This window comes from Hippocampus guttulatus, chromosome 11 (genome assembly GCF_054856545.1).
Source record: "Hippocampus guttulatus isolate MCC_2025c chromosome 11, RoL_Hgut_1.0, whole genome shotgun sequence".
Classification (NCBI taxonomy): Eukaryota; Metazoa; Chordata; class Actinopteri; order Syngnathiformes; family Syngnathidae; genus Hippocampus; species Hippocampus guttulatus.
Window position 1 is genome coordinate 13,483,265 of NC_141271.1, and position 16,497 is coordinate 13,499,761.

The 16,497-nt window shown below is 44.0% G+C and overlaps 1 protein-coding gene across 3 annotated transcripts in view; it reads left to right on the plus strand.

Annotated features, from left to right (window-relative positions):
* gsk3ba (glycogen synthase kinase 3 beta, genome duplicate a) overlaps positions 1 to 16,497 on the plus strand; it is a 27,941-nt gene continuing 11,444 nt past the window's right edge. For all 3 annotated transcript variants that reach the window (XM_086123476.1, XM_086123475.1, XM_086123477.1), the window contains exons 1-3: positions 1 to 776; positions 6,265 to 6,458; positions 11,531 to 11,614. In XM_086123476.1, coding sequence (XP_085979602.1) covers positions 689 to 776; positions 6,265 to 6,458; positions 11,531 to 11,614 — 366 coding nt within the window. In that variant the 5' untranslated portion in view covers positions 1 to 688. The remainder of the gene's footprint in view (positions 777 to 6,264; positions 6,459 to 11,530; positions 11,615 to 16,497) is intronic.

Sequence of the window (16,497 nt, forward strand, 5' to 3'; positions counted from 1 at the left end):
CTTCTTCAACGACTTTACAAAAACGGCGTAGCTAACGTGCGTAGTGACAAAGACGGCGAGCCTGAGACCTATTGGGAAGGAATAAAAAAAGAAATCCAGTATCACCGCTCTTCGTAATCCAACGCTGTTCGAGTTGGAAGTCGTACCTGGAATTAACGTCAGTTTGGGCTAAGATTGTGCCTGACGGTGTATCTTGTGAATGCTGAAGTCGTTTCTGGGTTAAGGCAGAGAGCTTGCCACTGGACGTTCTCGGTCGGCTAAGGCGAGGGAGCCGCCATGGCAGTCGGTTCTCCGAGGCTCCACATCGGAATATGAAGAGGAACTGGACGGGCCACAAAACGCCGCATTTAGCTTACATGCTAACATTAGCATCTTTGTGAAACCCACCCTGGATTCGGAACGATTTTTTGTTGTTAACCCCCGAATGAGGCCCAATTCATGATCATTTTGTAGGAGACGTTTCTTCCAAAAGGCCCCCCTTGACAGAACAGCTCCAAGGAGGGGGGAGAATGCACACATTTGGACTGAAAGTCTTAGTTTATTAGGCGAGCTTCTCTTGTCTGTTTTCCCCCTTGTGGAGTTCATTCGCTGTCGTCCCCTGCCTCCTGTTTTTTATTTTTTGGATGAACATTTTCAGAGATCACAGTGCAAGCAAGTCTTCCGAGAACCACCAGCAAGCGCCTTGATCATGTCGGGTCGGCCCAGGACCACATCCTTCGCGGAGAGCTGCAAGCCGGTACCGCAGCCGTCCGCCTTCGGCAGTATGAAAGTCAGCAGTAAGTCGCCTTCTACACACCGCCTGCACCGCGCCGTGGCGGGCCCAGTTGGTGTGGGCTCCACCCAACCAATCGAACCCCCCACCCTCCCTCCAGCCATAACCCCCCAACGAACCAGACTGTTAGCCGCCGATTAGCTTAGCTCGAAACCCGCATAGGTGCTTGCAGACTCGGGCCAGAGCGTGGCAGCTTGGCCGGTCCTAGGCCTTGTGGTGGAAGGCGAGCCTGGGTTCGGGTCCGTGGCGATAATGATGATTACGGTACTGTGGACCATTTGGAAGATGAGTCATAGCCGGGTTGCCACACAAGCTCTGCACGAGTTAACATGTCAGGCAGGGCCAGTAGCAGACATGGGATTACGCAACTGTCACGGCGGAAGGTGCGCCCGTAAAATAACTGCACAGCTGGAGTAATCCAAAAAAGGAGATTTTATTCCTTTTGTGCCTGTTTTTACTTGAAATCAAGTGATATTTCCTCAGTAACGTAGGGCTGCAATGAGGTTTATGGAAGGTCTAGGCATCCCTGCTGCATTCAGGCTTATCATATTCCCCAGTATATGAAGGGCGGGGATCTTATTGCCTATCAGGGGCCACTTCAGTCATGTATCCAAAAATATACACCACTTATACATAGATATATAGATAGATATACTGTAGGTATGGCATGAGCATCGAGGGCAGCATTGTGGCCCCACTGCCTTACATTTCGGAGTTGAAAGATTACAATCTTGGCCACGCTGAGTGGAGTCTGGATGTTTTCCTTGTTTTCCGCCGGTCATATGCCTTCCCCCAAAATTCAAAAAATGTGTTTAAGACTCTAAATTTTCCATAGTGTGTGACTGTGATTGAGTGGCGACCAGTTCAATGTGAAGTGTCTCTTGTGAGCTGGGATAGGCTCCAGCTCACCTGAAACATAATAGAAATTCACATTAATAAGCATTTTTAAGTATGTTTGTTGAAAACTTTGTGAAATCGTCAGACGTTCTCCAATTGCTCAAGTGGTATATAAAATGGATGGATATTCTTTCTTTTTCCACCCTTTCCTTAAAAAAATATTTACATGGTTAATTCGCATTTGCTGTCATTCAGTCACATTGCTGTTATTTAATACCGGTTAGTGGAGCTTCAAGCCTCCCTCTTGCATTCTGGGTCATAATCTACATGACATAAATCATATTCTTTATCAGCGCAGGGAACCTTTTTCCTATCAGGAGTGCCAAGTCAATCCTGTACCCCAAATTATACATGATTTATATACAGTATATCATGAGGATTTGTGAGTTAAATGTTTTTGGCCAAGTGGCACAGTGACCGAGTGGTTACCTATGGGGTTTGAATCTTGGACCTCTTGAGTGGAGATGGCATGTTCTCTGTGCACTTGTATCGGTTTTCTGTGGTTACTGTGGCTTCATCATGCATTCTGAAAGCATGCAACAGCTTCATGTTATTTCCTTATTCTCAGTCCCAACTGAAGCTTACTGAAAAACTAAACATAAAAATAGTGACATGTTGGGTATTTAATCTGAACTCCACGTATATTTGTGTGCCAAAATTTGCTAACTTAATGCTTAATGCACAATGCAAAATGCCATAGACGAGCTAGCGGAACTAGTGTCAAAGTTGTCCCTCACATTTCAAGCAACATATACTGTATTTTAACAGAAAACTTTGTAGTAAGACACGTAGACAGACAGTTTAACAATACTTATATATTATTCGATGAAAAACAAATATTTTGCAGCATAGTCACTTAGTTGTGAAGCTTTTCTTTATCATGCCTGTCTGTATTTATACTGCCCACTGGTGACCAAGCATGCTCGCCAGGAAGAGCCACAGATGTACGCATGAAATTGTGATGCAGTTTAATTACTTGCACCGTGTTTAGTTATGTTGTTGGTAATAATACAATTCATGAAGTGCAGTACTGAAGAGTGCTGTTTGACTCATTAAAAACGCGTTACAGTTTATTTTCTTGGTGTTATATGCGAGGTCTGGAACACATTCATGGCAATTCCATTCATTTCAGTTGGAAAAGAGTGGATTGAAGATGAGCGTTTTGCGTTACGAGTGTGGTCACGGAACAAAACATTAAACTCATCAGTTGAGACTACTCTATTGCATTTTTACAATTGCACTTGCCCGCTGTGTGACTGTGAGGCTGTCGAGGAATGCCGACTGAGCTTCAGGGCTGATCGAGATGTGTGCTATTGGGGTGTGGCCAGGGCTCCGGCTCTTCACACAGGCACGCACCCACGCACACTAAAGCGAATCATCCCGTCTGCCAAATATGGCTACTTGTGTGCTTCATACACAATAAAGATCTGGTCAACAGGTCAGCTGTTTTTTTTTTTTTTTTGTGTGTGTGTTTCTCACAACGTAAAGATGGACTTTGTCCTAATTGTCATGCAGCCGCTTAATAGCCTCCCTGGACTTAACATTGCATTGCATTGAGGTTTAGAACAAAGTTTTCAAGACAAGCAGTAATTCTGAGAACTGAACATGATGCTGTTATTAACCTGCTAAACCCTAATTTGATTCATTTTCTTTGTATCCCTGTCAAAGGGAAGCATCTAAATGAAAGGGCTAATGAAATCAGGGCCTCTATGAATTGACTAATTAGTCTCAGCCCGTATACACTGTACAATGTTGAGCCCTCCGCTTATCATACAACATATCGGTGTTACAAACGGCACACTCACTACATTACATCGGTAAATATAAGTCGTCACATGGCACGACAAACTTAGTCAGTTACAGCTGTGCTTCCGCATTTTCAATTGATTTTCCTGGACATTGATTGGTCCCCATATTACGAAGATAATAGGAACTCATGTAAATACAATAGAAATCGTCTGTTGCGAAATCATTGTCACATTCTAAATTGTTTGCAGGCAATTAAGTCCTATTTTAACGTTAACGGCCATACAAGTGCATTCCTCCTTTTCTTGAAATTTTACTTGAGTTCCATATTCGTGCAACTTGGCCTTCTTCATTGGTGGATCCACTGACTGGAGAATGAGGAGATGCTCACTGGAATCAGCGTTGTCACTTAAGTCCTCTGATTTGCAGGGGTCAGCTCTGCTGTGTTTGTACTTGGGAAGTTTGTTGTGTGCAGGACCGTCACCTTGGTAGTTTGTAGCCTGCTTTCGATTCGAACAAAATGAGCCACTTATTCTCTTTGACGCCAAATGAAAGCGCTTCCACGCACAAGATGAGAATGTGATATGGAGGCTCTGTAATAGGGACATCACACATTTTCTGTGCGCTCTGAACCTCACTGACAGCCATAATTAGAAATCATTTACGAGTACATGCCCGGTTTTCTGTCCCGAGGTTTCCTGACAGAAACTGGCATTTCCCTTGCCGCACTGATGGCTCGCATGCTGTTTTTAGTTGTGAGAAATCCCTGTGTGAACGTGTGCGTGCGAACAGACTTTTCTCACAGTTCGAGGAAGTGCTGAGGCGGCCTGGAGTTACGTAAGCTGAATCGTATGCTGCTCTCTTGGGGCAATCATATCGCGGGACAATAATTTGATATGTAAAGCAAAGAACCCAAACTTGCTACCTGTGTTTCGGAATCATCAACCATGTGTTGTCAGCTTTCATAGCAACCCCTCTGTGCCACCCAACTCTGCTATTATTTATGTATGGAAGTCAAGCGCCTGTATGGCAAAATGTGTGGGAGCATAAAACTCCTAAACTTCAAAAACATATTTGAGAGACTCCAATATTTGTAGATCTCAAATCTTGGGAATCACCCCAACAGGTGCGAGACAAATAAGGCGCTTGACTATCAGCGACATCACAATTGACTTTAGTTCTGTTGTCATCTAACTCCTAATAATCGAGGATGGTTGAACTCAAGGCCACTGATGTGTTTATCTTCAGTTCTGGCCCCTCCTATCGAGTCAGTCTCCCCACTGAACTCTCAGGTGGAAGTTTCTAAAGAATTGTCACTTATGAGTTGTTTGAAATTTTGTCTGGTGAGTGTCCAGCTTTCATCATTAAATCATCGACAAGCTGTTGAGAAGACTTAACATTTGAGGTGATAGCTAAGACCAGCTCCACCCAGAAGTACAGCTAGAGTGGCAGTGGTCGCATTTGCGGTCAAGGGTACATACATAACTGACCTGAACTGTATTGCTTTGAAGTTATATTGCTGTATTTGAAAGATTTTCCAAGCTCTTGCTCTACAGACTGCACAACCCACAGTCAAAAATGCGAGAGGCCTTAGGGTTTAAGCATTCCTAACGAAAGTAGCGTGACGCAGAGAACCGCAAAGCCTGGCAGCAATGTGTCCTTAGATGTATGGACTGATGAAGTGGTTGTGGAAGCCTCATCCGTTGTTCCGAGATCAATGTTTCAAATTTGATGTGTATGGCTTCCTAAATTGAATCTTGATATTGATGTCCTCAAAGAAATGTCCGATCCCCCTTTTTGAGGAAAAAAAAAAAAGAACCGTTCGGTCTGGTGGGTGCTACAGAGCAAAGTTGAATGAAAAAAATTTTTTTTGTTTGTTTTGTCACTTTGTGTTTGTTGTTACGTCGTGTGGACCTGATGTGGACTTTTTTCATCATTTTTTGGCCACGACATTCATCAAGGAGGTAACTCTGTGCTTGGTGGTTGCGCCTTCTCGGCAGCATGGGTATACCAGCACTGTTTTTGACTGGGAGGAATGTCGGCGCCATTTGACTGTCGTTGCTGGACAGTCCCGGGGCGCTTGTGTCTTGCGCCTGTTATGGGCAGCATTTTTCACAGCCCCACTTTGTTCAGCGGAGAGATCGGTGCTGTTGAACGGTCTGCGGCTGGATGGATGTAAGGCTTGAGGAGCCGACGAGAAGAAAGGAGCGTTAGCGCGGAGCGCCGATGCGGATGTGGAACTGGGAGTCGCGGCTTGGAATTGAAGTGGATTTACATGGGACAGGAGATGTGAGCCAATCTCTTTTTCGTCAATGGACGCTACAGCTTCGTGTTTACTTTCAAAACTTAGCTTGTAGCAGACGTGTGCACATTTTCAGCATGACGTCTCTGATCCACTGGTGAAAGGACACTTTGATCCTCTCCTCTTTCATCTAGAACTGCTTCAGACAACAAAGTGTATGCAGAAAAGTGGTGAAGATTGCACGACTGTCTGTGTCCTATGTGTTGTGTTGTGTTATTTTTGTTATTTTGACTTCAAAATGGCGCCGCGAGAGTGGCTGCCTTTCCAGCAGCTCCTATATTGTGTTGTTCTACTTCTTCCTTTCATAACTTTGCTGCTGTGAATTGGGAATTTCTCCATTGCGAGACTAATAAAGGTTTTCTTATCTTATCTTATATACACCCCACTCATAATTCACTATCAGTTAGTTTGAAATCCTCAGCCACAATTTACAATCACAGAAAACTAAGTCTTTGTCCTTCTGGAGTTTCACTTCTTAAGAATATTATCTCTGCTGCAGTGCCAGGCTCTTCCTCTGACTTTCTTTCTCTCTCTGGTTCTCTCTCAGGGGATAAAGATGGCAGCAAGGTAACAACAGTGATGGCTACTCCAGGGCAAGGCCCCGACCGGCCGCAGGAGGTTAGCTACACAGACACAAAGGTCATCGGCAACGGTTCGTTCGGGGTCGTCTACCAGGCCAAGCTGTGTGACTCCGGAGAATTGGTGGCCATCAAGAAGGTGCTGCAGGACAGGAGATTTAAGGTAAATCATGTTACAGCTTTCTCCCAATTTGCACGAATGTCAGTCACCGGGGCCTGTAATCATAACACTGCAAAAAAAGATATCCAACATGTCGTCGTACAAAGGATGCAAATAGAAAATGAACTACTCAAGCAAAATCATATGAAGCAGCTGCTGACATGGGCCTTAAAACTCAATAAATGACTCAACGGCTCACTTCATTTGAGACGAGGGGAGAAAATAGAGCGAAAGGTAAAGAACTCATGTACGATAGTTGCATATTGGTGCGCTTCCACAGTAACAAGATGCCCGTCGAACCCAGATGTCAAACTCAAGGCTAGCAGACCACATCTGGCCATTCACGTCATTTTATATGCCGGCGAAAGCGTTTCACAATTTTCAATGACTTTAATTATTCATCAAAAATTATTCTAACCAAAGGCAAGGGTGATTTTGTAACATGAAGCTATGATTATTCGGATTCTTACACAGAACCTATTACTGATAATTAAGTGTAGTGTTAGTGCTGTGCGCTTAAGGCGTACACCACTGTTAAAGTTGTTTGCATCCTTAGTTTCTTTTTTTTTTGTAAAATTATGTTGTACCTCCCTTAAAAAAAACAAAAAACAAATCATGTTTGTTTTAAATGCCATCAAAAATGTCCCCGTTTGCACAAAAGAACATGCCTTGCATTTTGTTCCCTTGATGAACCAAACAGTCAACTTTAAAACGGAAGTACAACATACTCATCTGTGACTGAGTGAACTTTTTGTCCCGCTAGCGATGATACATTTGTGGTTCCACTTTTAGAAAAGGCCACCAAAGGGAAGCCATAACCATGTGGTCTGTGATGAACGCAAGTTTGACACCCCCACAAATGGAGGGCGAGAATGGTTTCTCAGGGGGTCCTCCAGGGTTAGTGTGGTCCCGCCATACGACATTTTGAGGTTACAAACCCATGCAAGGTTGAAGACTTCATCATCATGTGGAAGGCACACTAAGTTACAAATACAGTACTGTATTTACTGTTAAATATGACATTTCTGGGTTGTGAAAGTTGTCCAAGGAACCGGTTTGTGTTAGAATACGTTGTCATGTGATACAAGACAGCACACGCAGTTAGTGTATGTGGTGTTTTTCATTTGATTGTTTTATATTGGACCTGTGTTTTTTAAATTAATTTAAAAAAAAAGAAGCAATATCTTCTGTCGGTTTGACTACTACTGCCTTAACGTACGTTTATCGTCTGCGGTCGGGTTGGAATAATCACAAAATCCACAGTTTAGTTTATCTTGTGGTCACGGTTTTCGATTCTGTTTGGTATTAACAAAATCAACAACATCTTGTCTAATTAGGTTAAAAGTGAAATTGAGGCAGGTGGACATTTGACACAGGGAGTCACTGATGGTATTGTTGTACACTCCTCTGACTTGTATGCGGGCAGCGTGGGATCGGTTCCCATTCAGTGATGGTGTCAATGTGGGTGTGAATATTTGTTTGTCTCTTGACTGGCTGGCGACCAGTTCAGGGTGTAGTCTGCCTTTCACCCGGAGTCACCTGGAATATGCTCTATCACCCTCCCGGGACCCTGTTCAGGATAAGCGGTGTCGAAAATGGATGGATGACATTTGACCCGTCACTGTGACAGTCCGAGCTAAACAGAAGTTGAGATTCTGGTTGCCGGAGAGGAATGATCATCTTCCAACATGCTTTTCATTTATTTGGGAGAAAAGATATCTTGAAGAAATGCTAATAAACAAATTGGGGCGTGTCTGTGGGTAGTCATGGGCACTCACAGATTTGTATTTCTGGAGGTCTGGATGAAGTATGGATGCCCATGGAACCTGTTTGATTCGTCTCTGTAAAACTGCGAAAAAGCGGCGGTGAGTAAAAGTTTCTGCAGATGAGCTGAAATATTAGTCTTGTTGCCTTTGCACACAGTACACTGTCACATTTTTGTCAATGACTTTGTATCGCCATCTTTGTTTCGCATCTTTCTCACTCCTCATGCTAGCAAACATTGAACCCCCGAAAAGGGAATCTTCATGGAATAAAATTGAACAGTCCATATTTAGTCCTTTCGGACCCATGCGAACGTTTGAAACCTGTCTGCTCTGTAGGCTGTTGTAGTCCGGCTGCGGCAACACAGGGTGAGTCGAAAGTGGCCGATTGGAGGACAAGATGACAAAAGAATAGATGTTTACTGATTAGTAGTCAACTAGAAGCTCCAAACATCAATGTGGAGTAGTTTAGTTGAATAGCCTGTTCAATCCTGAGCATCTATTGCGTACCTGTGTTTCCCATGTAAACCTTTTGGCTGTCTTCTAACCTAAAAGCGCGAGTGAACAACAGTGCTCTGTCAGCTTTCATTTTGGTGCCGACGTGGAAATGTGTGATTTCCTTTCAAAACAAAGCACAACACGCGCACCCCCGACTTGAGTTTGAGTCACTTTGATGGATAGGCTTTTTTGTTTTTTCCACGGCTTGCTCGACGTTGCTCTGTTGCATGCTATTTCTTAAAAGAGCAGTCAGTGGCTGCATTTGGATCCGCTGTATACAGTATTTGCATTTCAGTCGCCTTCTCTCTCTTATTTATAATGGAGATTTTTGTCTTCTGCGTCCCATCAAGGGGAAATAATTCGCATTATGGAAGAGGCTCGAGTTGATGCCTTTATAATTACATAACGCGTGTATGATATTATCCTTATCCTTGCCTTGGGGCAGCAGTCTAAACAAGTATTCCCACACTTCCGTGTTTTCTCATTCCACCAGGGTGGATACTTCAGCGTTCTTGACTCCTTTGACTGTGAACCAAAAAGCCGGCAGCCGGCATATTCCTACTTTGAGTCAGGGACCACCTGGTCTTACGAATATTCTGCCTTTCAGCAGTAGCAGCAGAGCCGCAGCAGAGGCACGAGAGCACCTGCATGTAAAGCAGTTATCACACTGAGCGGCGAAGGTTTTGCAAGTGTTTGTCATAAAAATCGATTTTCTTTCATTGCTTTTAAATTCCCAGTTTTAAAGCATCGGTTCTGACAAGTTCGGGTTGTTCACCATTTTAATGTACACCGTTTTCAAACAATTTTATTCATCAGTACAACAAATGGAGAACAATGTAAAATAACACAGTGGCCTGCTAAAAATGGACCCCTCGGGGATAGTGAATAATAACGTTTAAGTTGTGATATGACATAAAACGTTAGCATCATCGCTATTAGCAAATGTGTGGGATCAAAACGTGACACCATGGACTGCTGCTTTCGTCCAGTCGCTGCTGGCTGGTTGTTAGCAGCTAAACTGCAAAAGTTTACGTGGGCAGGTTGTGCAACTTCAAACTGTTCCCATTTTCATGCGTTCAACTTGATCACTTGGGTGCTACTTGTGAAGATGATTCATCAGGTTTGTTGTATTGCCTTGTTTTTGACGACTTACCTCGCACAACGGCTTCCTCCACGGCGCTCTGCAAATTATTTTCCTCTGGCAGTCACATTATAAAAGGCTGAAGCCTGTAATAGAAGTTCAAGTTTCTGTCCTTTCAACTTCTTCTCCGCAATGATCAATTTTCCGACCCAACAAGTGCTAGCTAGTGTCCTTTTTTTTGGGTTTAATTTTAGCAACAGCATCTGTTGCAAACTGCAAAATGTTTGCTTGCTTGCTTGTGTCTGAGACGCCCATGATGCTATCATGTAGCTAGCTTGCGGTTAGACTCTGGTTTGAGTGATTCACTGGAACAACCCAGTGGTTTGCTAGCATACTGTACATTCTTCTTTTTTTTTTTTCTTTTTTTTTTAAATCCCTTTCCTCTGTTTTAGAACACTTACTTGCTCAGCCAAGTGGTTCTTAATTATAGGTGGCTGGGAAGCAAATGAGCATGAAGTCTCCTCCTCGCATGACTGCCATCAAACGTTTTCCCTGATCTGAACCCTACATCTTGTTCTACCTGCTTATATTTTTGCCTATCAGAGACTAGAGTGTGACACGGGAGTGAATTTTCACTCCCATCCCATCCCACTCCCACAGCAGAAATCTCATCCAGTCCCAGTCCCAGACTTCCTGAGTAAAAGAAAAATAATCCTGTCCTGTACTGTCCCATCCCGCACCCGGTGAAAGCAACTCCCACTCCCTTACTGCTCCCATTTTGGAGGTCAGCGACGGTCTGAGTTTCTCATTTTATGAAAATCAATGCTTTGTTATTCATCAAATGAGGCTATCATGAAAAAACAAAATAGGCATGTTTTAGCTGTTGATAATTATTACGTTTTTTTTTTTAAATTAAAATTTGAAGATAGCCTCGGAGCAAATGGGTTTAATTTATGCTGTACAACGGGCAAAATTGTTTTGTGTGGTTTGGGGGCCCCCCCAATTTAAGCCTTTGGAATTGTGCCAAAGAACAATAGCTGGGTTTACATCGAGCCTTATATTGCCATTAGAATGAATGGTCCCTTGCATCCATGAAAAGTATTACTGCATTATCATTTATTTATATCCATAAATGTATTCATCAGAAGGAAGCCAGCCACTGTACTACATGCTGTCCAATTTGGATTATTGCATCTCAGTGCTCCAAATATGCGTCGAAATCGGACCTACTTTTTTATGGCTTCTGTTTGCAGGAATGAGTGCAGTAGTAGCTCGGCACTCTATTACTGACCGGCCTGTCTGCTCCTCCTCCATACAGTGCACATAAACACTCCATAAGATGAAGCTATTTCCTGCAGAGCACAATGGTTTGTGACCTACATGCAGTGATGTCACATCTTGGCGGACAAGAAAGGCAGTGGAAGGAACCATTTTCCTTGAGGAAAAAGATGCTGTGCTGGCTCCTAAGAAGATAATGTGTTTTTAAGTGAAGGATGACACTTTCTCTACATCATTAGCCCCGCTGACACGCATCTAATTACGCAGGTGCTCAAAAGCAGAAGACTGCTCAAGTGTCACGAATGCTGTGTTCACATCTTTGTGGGACTCGATGGGCAACTTGCATCTTATTGTAAAATGCGTGCAGTCTTCAATATCATGTCCATGTAAATGCAGGTGTTTTCAAGAAAAAAATTGATCTTATTCTTTTTTTTTTTTTTTTTTTTTTTACCCAGAACCGTGAGCTGCAGATTATGAGGAAATTGGACCACTGCAACATCGTCCGTCTGCGCTACTTCTTCTATTCCAGTGGAGACAAGGTGAGTTACTTCACCATCGTAGGCTGTCTCAGCGTCCCGTGCCTGAAGCAGTTAGTGCATCAGGCACACCTGAACGCGTTTTCTGTCGCAAGCATCTGTCTGTCCATCAAAAGTCCATCCAGCCCATCCTTTCAAGGACAGGAGCAGAGCCGGAAGTCTTATTTCTTACCTTTGGACATTTCTGTTTTGCAAGGCCATGAATAACTGGCGAGAGGAACTTACAGTATTTTATAAGAATATTTCACGTGCATGGTAACTGAGTGTGCTGTGGACTATTTTTTAAAACTTTGGATTATCTTCAGTTTTTTTTAGTTCTGGGCAAGGTGGTGGTGGTTATGAATGACTGGTGAGAGGAATGATTGCGTTCTTATATGAGAGAACATTTAATTGACCGAGTGTGCCCTTTTTTTCAATTCTTGTCTTTATTTCTGTTACAAGGTGGTAACCATGATTTAATTGCCGAGCGGAACGATCACTTTCATGCCGTGAGCACACGTTACGCATGTGTGCACATGAGTAAACAGTGTGGCATGGACTTTTTTTCTTGACTCTCAATCCTTTCCATGTTCTGTTTCAGTTATTCAAGGGGTCATTTACCATAAATAACTGGTAAGGAGTAACCACATTACAGGGATCCTCCATGTGTAATACAGTTTTGTTCTTATGGCAAATCGGCAACGTCATCTCAGTCTTAATCGCCTCAAGATTCAGGGGATGTTGTTAATATTTGTCAACTGTGGCCATGTGAAGCCCTTTGAGACTTTTCTCTGAGTCAAGGCCATATATATGTAAATTTGACTTGACTTGACTTTGCCCGATGCTAACACAGTAGTTAAGTCATAATGACACTCAATTACAGCCATTCACTGAATAACTACGTGGCCATAAATATAAAACAAATCAAAAGGTACCTTAGCGGCGCCTCCTTACGCCACATGACATTTTCTTATGTCACGGCTATTTAGCTGCGCGGCCTTCACAGCCTTGAAATCTTGTACGTTGGGCCCATCCTAAACCAAGGACGTCCTGTAAATCAATCGTGTGCATGACCTCTCGCGCCTGACCAAGGCTCGCCTCTTCCAAGTGTGCCAGAGGAGGGCAAGTGCACAAATCTTGATGACACGTCAGAGAATCACACTTGCCAAATGCACTCGACTTCAGCTGTCAAATGGGTTGACGCACAGTTTGAATGGCCTACTTTGCGTAGTCCCTACGAGGCCGTGCTGTAATTTGTTCATCGATGTCCCAACAGGTGTGGGAATCCAACTGTTAACTCTGTGTAGCCTTTCACCCTTCATCTCTGCATCAAGGGAAGTCCCCGTCCGCTACTCGACTGGACTTGTCCGTCTTCGTCGAGCATCGGCGGTCCTCTGGCGACAACAAGGCGAGCCGGCGTCACTGCCTTTGCTGGCAAACAGTGCCTATGTCAAATATAGACACACGCACACAATCGCATGGAAGTTTTACCATGACTCTGCAGTTTGGAATGCTTCCTTGCTACATACCTACCCAAGCCAAAAAATGGCGGCTGGGGGTTTCAAAGAGGATACACTGCGTGGGCCCCTAGAGGCGACTGGACACGGGCGGGGGTCTGTTAATTATAGACATTCTCTCCATGCTGTTACACCATGTGTGCCTTGACCTGGCAACCTTAGATTTTTTTAAGGACAATCACACACTTACTTTCCAGTTTTAATACATTGTCTACCGTACAGGATCGTAAGAAATGATTGCGCGCCACAAGAATGCGGGGCCATTTACTTATGTTTTTCATTTGGTTGTTGTTTTATTTGTAATAATATAAGACGTTTGTCATTTTTAGCCTTGAAGTGTTTCTGTTAGTGGTAGACCACAGCGCATTCTGGATATGTTATGTAAGCCAAGGATCTGCTTCATAGTTTTGTAGACATTGCGACGTGTAATATCCATCCATCCATCCATTTTCCGAACCGCTTGATCCTCACTAGGGTCGCGGGGGGTGCTGGAGCCTATCCCAGCCATCTCCGGGCAGTAGGCGGGGGACACCCTGAATCAGTTGCCAGCCAATCGCAGGGCACACAGAGACGAACAACCATCCACGCCCACACTCACACCTAGGGACAATTTAGAGCGTCCAATCAGCCTGACATGCATGTTTTTGGAATGTGGGAGGAAACCGGAGCACCCGGAGAAAACCCACGCAGGCCCGGGGAGAACATGCAAACACCACACAGGGAGGCCGGAGCTGGAATCGAACCCAGTACCTCTGCACTGTGAAGCCGACGTGCTAACCACTGGACTACCGGGCCGCCTACGTGTAATATCATTCGTCTTTTTTTTTCCTTCTTCAGTCGCGTACTGTGAACTTCCAGTATCTATTATAAAAGAATCGCCAATAGCACATATTTTTTTTCCAGACAGTACGAATGCTCATTGTACAGCAGCGTACCATCTTATAAATGTTGTACACTTGACATCCATTGCTGCCTGGTTATGCAGGAAAGGGGCTCCCGCCATCTGTGGTCCTTTCTTGCTGTTTCTTCTTTCTTCAGCAGATGTTGCACATCTTTGTCTACTGAGGTATTGTGAAGCTGTTTTTTTAAAAATGATTTATGAAGGGCCATACAATTAAGCAAGATTTGACTTATATTTCAGTATATCAATTGATTGATCAATTGATGCCTGATAATGACAACTTGAAATTGTGACGGAAATGGTCTTTCAAATTGAATGACACATTGTTTAGAAACAAACAAATTTCACTCAACTACAATTGGTTTTAAAGTCATCCCTTGTCATTCCTGTGCATGCGTTTCAGTCTTGCTGCACATTTCACTCAATGTAGCCCTGTAACACATGCCGTTTAAATGAAGCTGTTAGCAGGCCAACTGAAGCTATACCGTATGAGCCCACCGTTAACTTCCCTTTACTCAATGTGCCGTGTCACTTAGTTGGCTGGACTTCCTTCGCTGCAGCTTTATGATAGGAGCGCTGCTCGGGTCCGGGCTGGCTCGTGTTATCATCAATGTTTACCTTTAAGTAGCTCCTCATGGCTGACACAGCTCTTACTCCACCTGCCTGGAGGATATAACTGCAGGTCAGGCTGCTAGAGTGGTGTCTGAGTCCTAGTATCAGATCATGTTTTCAGGTATGAGTGCAGACTGTACAGTATCGGCACACGTACTGGAAAGCGTGTATCTATTTTGGTGTCATCAGTAGCCTTACTCTATATCATTGGTCATATCCTGTGACTCCTACCCGTGTTTCCGAAGTTTTCGCCCTCCTTCTATCCCATTGACACTAGCTAACCACTGATTTACCGCCACACCCCCGTTGAACCAGACATAAGCTGATTCAGGCGTAAGTCAGAGCAAATACTCTGCAGTTAGCCAGCATCTCTCCGCGGCTTAGTGGCGCTAGAGAGGGATAACCAAGGCTCTCGGCCAACGTCATTAACCTCCTTCATAAAGCCTGATTGCTTTGAAGATGTCCGTCCCTGGTCGTCTTTTTGCAGGCCGTGGCTTTACACCATGGGTCCAGGGGGTGTCGAAACTTGGATGAGGCAATCTGTCAAACAAAAAAAAAAAAGTGGTATCGTGGTAATCCTTAAAAAAGACAATAAACTCACTTATTGAAATGGGCTCACATATGGGAAAGGAGAGCCACAGATGCTGATGCACTTTTCAGCCGCTTTTTAAATGCCCGCTAGACAGTAATACATATTAAAATAATGGATGCATGTAATTTTTTTTTTTTTTAACGGATGAATGTTGTCAACAAAGCATCCAGAATTAAAAACTATTGAGCCTGAAAGGATTTAAAAGGAAGGTGGACGCACTTCCCAACATGATTTAATTCAGTGATGCAAGGTGGACTTATTTGGACTGGCGCTGGCCAGAGGAAGGTGCTCCCGTTCGGTGGCGTCCTCCCTTTCAGACATCGTTGCTCTGACCCAGGAACACCCCTAGCCACTCTGCCCGTCGTCAGCGCCAAGACTTGTGCACGGCTTTACAATTGTTGCAATACACTGCATGTATTTGTGGGCACTCGGCAGTCACCTCGCTGACTTCCAACCCTGAAATGGTTTTTGGGTGCGTGAGTGGACGATATCTTTCCGCTGCTCTGATGCATTCATCGAAAATCATATTTTTGTTTCACAACCGCACAGTCACAACTTGGACATGGTTCGGAACCTAAACGTCGTCTCATTTGATTTCGCATGAATCAGTGCTTGGCAGTCACCTCCCCCTCCACCCACCCAATAAATAAAACACAGTCATTGGAACCCAACCCCTCTCTTGAGAGGGGTAAAACCTCATCAAAAAGTTTATAGTGTGGTCTCTATGTGTGGATTTTCACCACCATGAACAGGTGTTCATTGTACTGCACATTGTAATCCAAATCAAAACATGGAGAACACTGCCCAACACCTTACACCTGTGAATTGATATTCCAGCTCAGGCCGCAGTCCCTTGCTTGATTTACCATACTGTAGATATCTTAATGTAATATATTACAGAGAGAAATTAACAATCAGGCGCAAGATAACCCGCTTCTTATGAAAAACAAAAGTCACGTTAGTTTCAATTTATAGAGGTCGTAAACCTACGACAGTCTGTACTAATTGCGCACTTTCACTGCGTGGTTAATGAGGCCTCATACCCAGTCGTGAAAATCACAATTTGAGCACAGTGGGATTGTTTGCTGACAAGTCGATAGATCAAATGACGGATGGGCATGAGATAGGCTGAAGTGGGCGGGAGATAAGATAAGAACAGGGCAAGTTGGGATAAGAGTTCTTGCTGGGTGCAGCTGTGTGCCAAGCAACCACTACCACTGCTCTCACTCTACTACTAGTACAGCTGTCGTGTGACCTCACTAGTTTTTAGATGAGAGCGTGTGCT